General features: G+C 35.5%; 1 protein-coding gene across 1 annotated transcript; it reads left to right on the top strand.

Moving 5' to 3' along the window:
• Positions 1 to 1,638: 1,638 nt before the first annotated feature.
• On the top strand, positions 1,639 to 3,116 carry LOC108838177 (RING-H2 finger protein ATL47-like). Its single transcript, XM_018611141.2, has one exon. It carries the CDS (start codon positions 1,858 to 1,860, stop codon positions 2,878 to 2,880), a length of 1,023 nt encoding a protein of 340 aa, XP_018466643.1. The 5' UTR covers positions 1,639 to 1,857; the 3' UTR covers positions 2,881 to 3,116.
• Positions 3,117 to 7,171: the final 4,055 nt, after the last annotated feature.

Raw genomic sequence — 7,171 nt, 5'->3', positions numbered from 1 at the left:
AATGATCGAACAGATCGGAATATAGTCTAAACCCAACGAAGCCTAACGTCAGCCATGACATAACAAACGTAATGCTTCTTGCTTTATTAAACCCATATTCAAGTTGGTTTTAAACTCACTACTAGTTTGCCATGACACTACTAGCAGTAGCTACGGACTCTTTCGTGGCATTTAAATATATATATATATATATATTATGGTTCGAAAGAAGCTGAAAATCATCGCATATGTGTTTAGTTTGGCGTTAAAAATAGTGAATCTAACATGTAATGACATGATTAAAAAGTAAAGTAATAAACATAATTTATTATTCTCATATTTCTATTATTATTCTATAACAATTTATATTTTCTCACAGCAAAACGACAACACAGATCGAGAGTGTCGATGTGAAAAGATCATTGGCACAAAAAAACTTTTTATTCAAGAAAAAAACAATAACTAGAAAAGAGCATAAATTTTAAAAATGAAACAAAAAGACAATTAAGAAGAATTGGGACTATATATACATGGACCACAACCACGTCCATTACATATCATCACAAGCTCTGTTGTCATAAGCAAAAAGAAAAACAATGGAAGAGTCGAGATCATACAGAAGGGAGAGGAAGCAGGCGAAGAAGAAGAAAACAGGCCGTGGATCAGGTTCTGGATTCGGATCGTCGATCCAGATGGAAATGAGGAGGCTCCGAGTTCTGGTACCGGGCGGGAGAAGGTTGAACCAACCGGATCTGCTTATATCAAAGACTACTGATTACATTATGCATTTGGAGTCGAGGATTAGGTTTCTCAAAACCATACTCTCAAAACTGATAGTTTAGTTTGTTTGCTAGTTTTCTTATTCTTCATCTTCTTCATTTTTTGTTATTCTAAAATTAAAATTTTCTTCTTATATTTGTATGTTTATCACAAACTATTTCCGTTGGAAATCTGTTACTTGGTCATTTATATGGAATTTGTTTTTTTTCCCATGATTTAGGTGAAATTTATTAGTTGGGCTTGTAGTAGCAGATATTATCGTAATCGAGCCCTTACGGCCCATGAATATGTCGTGCAGCTTTTCTAAAAAGTGGCGATGACAGGCTTTTTCTTTATTTTACCAATTCCAAATTCCAATGTTCACTGCTCGAGTTTCAGTTTAAACCATTTGTGGACATTACCATGTGGGTAATAATTTACTCCACATATTCAAAACTTCCACTCCTAGCTACCTTTTTGTGTTCAGTTCATTTATACGAGTCCCTAGATATTGAAAAATCTACTGACACAAAATATAGTACTACTACTATTTTAGCTGTACTTTACTTTGATTATTGGCGACGATCAACGATTATTGCGGATTGTCCCCTTATTATTGATGACTTGATACATTCCACTGGATAATTAAATACGGTATTAGGCTTTTAGCTATTAGCCATAACTTAATTAGATAATGCTTTTCTAAATTCTTCGAAACTGCTAGGCACTAGATCCCTGGATCAAGCATTGGCCTCCACACCAAAATTGTTATTTTCCAGAAAGACTTTTACGAATATTAAAATTCGAAAGAGAAAAAAAAACACAAAAGGTAGATAGATGACCTAATAAGAGACCTCTATGATTAAAATAATTTAATTAAAGCCTTAATTAAATATATTGCTCAGTTGTATGCTTTAAACTAATGATGGCAGCTCCCTTTGGTTCTGCCAAATCTGTTTATCAATCATCATTTCATATTCCAAAAAATCCTGCAACGTTTTTGACTGTGATATTATTTGTTGAATTTTCCATGGATTTATAATCATAAATTCAGAGGGTTTATGATTAAAAAAAAAATCTGAGAGTATAGCTTAATAGTGTCTCTGTTCTTCATCACTAATGTCTCAAATGATTCATCAAATCTCACCTTCTTCATCATCAGCTCCTCCTCCTATCACCACCGCCAATCATTCATCCAATCGAATCAGCCCCATTGTTCTGTTCATCATCGTTCTCGTCTCCGTCGTCTTCTTCCTCTGCAGCATTCTACATTTAGCGATCAAACACTACTTAAACAAGAAAAGGTCGAGCCTTTCTTCCTCAACGCCACATTCCGACAACCAAAACCCGGAACTTTCAGATTCCGACACGTACAGAAGACAGCTCCGACAGCTGTTCCATCTCCACGATTCAGGTCTAGACCAATCTCTCATCGACGCCCTTCCTGTCTTTCTCTACAAAGAAATCAGAGGCTCCAAGGAGCCGTTCGATTGCGCCGTCTGCCTCTGCGAATTCACCGAGGACGACAAGCTCCGGCTGCTTCCGGTTTGCAGCCACGCCTTCCACATCGATTGCATCGACACGTGGCTCCTCTCGAACTCCACGTGTCCTCTCTGCAGAGGAGCCCTTCAGGATTTCGGTTTGGAGTTTTTCGCCGCCGCCGGAGACGACGGAGATAGGGTGTCTCCTCCGGGGGAGAAGCCGGCGGAGAGTGGTATCATGAGTGGGAAGAGAGTGTTCTCAGTGAGGCTTGGGAAGTTTAGGAGCAGTAATGTTAATGTTAGTGAAGGAGGAGGAGAGACAAGTGGGTGTGTGAGTGTGAACAGTAGTCTTGATAACAGGAGGTGTTTCTCAATGGGGTCTTATCAGTACATAGTGGCTGAGTCTGATCTGGTTGTGGCTTTGTGTCCTAATAAGGATGGTCTGAAGAGTAGTGCTGAAGGGAAGAAGTTAAACATGAGAAGTAAAGGTGAGAGCTTTTCTGTGTCGAAGATTTGGCAGTGGTCTAATAAAAGATCAAAGTTTGCTAATCAAGGGGAAACCAATCTGGTGGGTGCTTCCTCTTATGCTTGTTCTGCATCTGGTAGTGGTAGAGTTGTTGCTGGTTTGTCATTGAATGGGAGGAGATTTCAAGGGCCATAAGATGAGAAAGGTAGGTGAAGATCAAAGGTTAGCTAATTTTTCTGCCGTTGATTTATTGATTTTGAGTTTTTTTTCTAAAAAAATTATTTTGTTAACACTATACTGTAGTGGTGGTCTTTTGTGTCTCTGTAGCTGGATCTGTTGTGTTTTGTTGAGGGCAATAAGCTTGTTCTTTGATTTATGTTATATGTGATGGTTGCTTTAATCCCCTGTTCTAATCAAACTATGTTCATACAGCCACAAATTTTGAGATATCTAATTGAGTTCGTTAGTTTGAAGTAGATGAGGTCCCATTTTGAAGCTCCATGTTTTTTTTCTTAAGTTTAATGGTTTCATTATCTCAAAAGTTTCCAGATATTGTTTTCTAGGGAGAAATATTTAATAAATGCATTTCATCTATATATATAAAAGAAGGCTGGATCTCTCCTGCTGACACATCAGCGTCCAGGTAAGAAATTCGAGCTTTCTGGGACTGACACGTGTCGCATCTCTAAAACGTGTCGTTTCATTAAAGTTGTTTGCTTCATATTTGCGGGCTTCTTTTTTGGGCTTCATGTTTTACGCAAATAATTATAGCCTTCTGATAGAAAGAAACAATTGGCCCCAAAGACGTCTTCACCTTCCTAACGAAAAGCTTCCATCCTTTCTAGGGTTCATCTGTGCCATGAATCAGCGCCGACCAACCTCTATTCGAAGCTGCCGCCTCTAATTAATGGTTTGACATTCTTGATACTGGTTCTCACAATCTAACACCATTACATAATCCAGTGCATCCAATCGTCGTGATTAAGCCTCTCATTAAAAGCACATTCCGACTCTTCGTACCATTTCACATTCAATATACCCACTCATAACTTCTACGGAGTGAATCTATAATCTATAAATATGTGAGTTTTTTCCTTTTTTTTCTTAATCTTCCTAAAACTTCCGTAAAACTTCCGAGTCGTCACCGTAGAGTATCGCGTTTCTTCGAGCGGGAAGAGAGCTTCGCAGCATAGTTTGTCAAACACTTCATTGTCACTGAGAAAAAAATATGACAGAGGAGAGAGAAGAAAAGGCCGGTGATTGCTTATTTGATGTTCGTAAAAGATGTGCTTGGATCACTCCGAGATCTGGTAAGTTTCATTGTCTTTCTTATGATTATGAGCTTGAATAGTTTAAGAGATCTGGTATTAAGGTTGGAGGTAAGTGTTTGAATGAAGAGCTCATATTCTGAGTATTGATTTGTGATCACGTGATCTCTATTGTACACTGACCAGTGACCACATAAACATGATTTGTTTCTTTGTCATTTCCTTACATTGATGGGCTTAGTCCTTAACTTTATCTCGCCTTGAATCTTTTCCTCTGCTATGCCTTGACCTGATGGTTTGTTTTTGAGATGTTTCATCTTACAGACCAATCTTGCATTGCTTTCCATGATAAAGAAGGGGGAGCTCCTGTCCATTATGACAAGTACGTGATGATATCTCTTTTACTGATTATTTTTGCTTAGTCTGGGATATGCTATTTGTGTATTATAAACGCTCTTATTTGTCAAACTGCTTGCATAAAAGTTTCCGAGTTATTAAGCCTCTCTGGTGTAGTTCCGGAACTATCCTGGAAATACATTCTTTTCAAAAGCCAACCATTCAGGTAACTATGAAGTATCACCAATGCGTTTTTTGTAACATAATCTTCTTATAAGCCAAATTTCAAAGTGCTTAATCTTTATTGAAATTGGGAAATTTTCATGGAATTTGATTCAATTCTTACATCTGAACAAACAAACAAAAAAACGAGAATATCACCTGAGTTGCTACCACCCCATTACTATCCATGATCCAAGGCTTAATGATTTGCTTTTTTTTTTCCTTGACAGTAGTTCTCTGGTTTACTACGAACTTTGTCACTACATTTTAAAAGCTTTGGTAAACAGCATAGCTTTTAAATAAATATATATAGATGACTGTGCCTTAGGTAATTGTGCAACCGTTCTTAAGATCTTAGTGGATTGACGTACATGTGTTGCTTTCTCGTCCGTGTAGGAACAATAACACTCCGCTAGACTTGAAAATGGTTGCAGTCGACCAGGTTAAAGTACTTGACTGCTTGTGATAGACTTATCAAGTTAAGAATTAATCAGTTGGTACAGCCATTTGAACGTATTTGACACAAGTATCGGGTGCTTAATCTTTGGCAATCAACTTGCTTTGTTGGCTGTTAGTAAAACTGAGACATGCTTCACTCACAGCGACTTGGGAAGTTACAGGTTAAACACAGGTATAGAGTGGCACACTCCCATCCTTTTGGCTTTCCACAGGAGAAGACATTCGGCTGAAGAAGCTGCAAAGGAAACAGATGCAGAACAGGCAGTTTCAAAGGTAGAAGCTGCCATGACAGCGGCTGAAACAGCTGCAAAGGAAACAGATGCAGCAGAAGCTGCTCGAGCTTATGCTGAAGAAGCTTCAAAGACACTGAAAGGAAAAAGAACATCTGCAAAGTGGTAAACACAATCTTCTTATATCAGACAACACATGATAAAGAGAATACTTTCTCATGGTCGTATTGTAAATTTGATTAAACAAATGGTTTGTACGTGAGGTGAAGACGAAGAAGAATAAGCTAAATGTGTTGCAGGTGATGAGAGAGAGAGATGCTAATTTAGAAACTCTTTTTAGTTGTAAAGCAGTAATCACAGATGCTAAAGCAAAAATGAGTTCCTCCCTTGATTCAACCATACCAAAAAACAACATAAGTTTGAGTTTACATCTTTACATGCTTTAAACCAATAAAATAGAATTCTTATCTTACGGTAAGACATTAATTCCTTTATCGCGTGACCAATAAAATAACATTAAAGCAACTAAAGAGTTATCATTTTTATTTTCCCGACCTCCCAAAAGAAAAGTCCTCTAATAGAAATACCAAAACAGAAAACAATTCATTTTGAGAAGCCTATTGAAATAAAGTTATTTACGAGATTAAAATTCTTTCTCAAAACCTTTTCAAATATGTTTTTCTTCCACTATTTTTCATAGTATGCACAAGAAATTAATCATCGTTCCAAAATATATAAAAAACACACTAACAACATTGAAAATTACTCTCTCAGTAGTCCTCTCTATAACATCTATACGCGGCCACATGTTGAAGAATAGCAAATGTATGTCCCAAATGTATTTACACATTCATTACTTCCATATACTATTTTATCTATAAACAATAATATCATGCAAGAAATACTTACATACATCAAAAATGCATATCCCGCGCTACATAACACATTCATTCTTTTTGGCAAGAACACATTCATTATTTATATATAGATAACTTACAAAATAATAATAATATAAATAGTGTAAGTTGTTATAAAATAGTGAAAATTAATGTTACATATAACTGAGAATACATTAAGCATTTTAAAAAGATTACATTAAATTAGTTTAAAGGCAAAATAAGTATATGTTTTATAGTTGTGAATACAAAATGTAAGGTTATTTTTATTGAATTAAACGTGATTTTTATATAAAAAATACTAAAATAAAAAACCTCAACCATAGTTTTAATATTGATATGAAACTAAATATATATAGACTTGCATAGTCTAACAAAAAACATAATGTAAAATAACTTAATAACAAACAAAAAATAACAGAAATGAAATTAGATAATTTATACTAAGACAAACATATTAAAATATCTATACCGACATAATAAAAATAGAACACAATTTCATTAATAATTACCACAACTGTGGTAAAGATAACTCTTTATATGCCATAATTGTACTATGCACATAAAATTTATGGATCACCATGAACAGCAAACCGACATGCCCGGAGCTGACAAATTTTGAGATAGATCAAACGTTTTTTATGCGATGTTTCTATATTGAAAACGAAGTGTTATGGAACTAATATGATCTTTCCAGTACCACCAAAAAAGTGTCAACAGTGATCTCGGAAATCGATATAGTGATTGTTATTAATATAAACAAATGGAAAAGTTTTTGGTGTTGGTTTTACGATGACTAACAAGTGCCTACACTCATCGGCAACTATTCAGTTTCAACACTTTTCAGTTTCAAAGTATAAATACTTTGATTAGCTTTGCATTACTGCTTCGTCTCATTCAATATAATATTTTACTTTAATAAGAAATGCAACTTCAAATAATCACCACGTTCTCTCCAATAGAGACTATGATTTCAATATAAAAAGTATATACTCTTATAACATAAAAAAAAAAATTATCCACAGCCCAATCCTTATGAACCTAAATACTACAAACCCCAAATAATTCACCAAAT

This window comes from Raphanus sativus, unplaced genomic scaffold, assembly GCF_000801105.2.
Source record: "Raphanus sativus cultivar WK10039 unplaced genomic scaffold, ASM80110v3 Scaffold0331, whole genome shotgun sequence".
NCBI classification, from domain to species: domain Eukaryota; kingdom Viridiplantae; phylum Streptophyta; class Magnoliopsida; order Brassicales; family Brassicaceae; genus Raphanus; species Raphanus sativus.
This window is presented reverse-complemented; position numbering and strand designations above follow the sequence as displayed.

Bases quoted from the DNA above. Each gene is read 5' to 3' on its own strand.
- LOC108838177 (XM_018611141.2), top strand. From the start codon at position 1,858: ATGTCTCAAATGATTCATCAAATCTCACCTTCTTCATCATCAGCTCCT.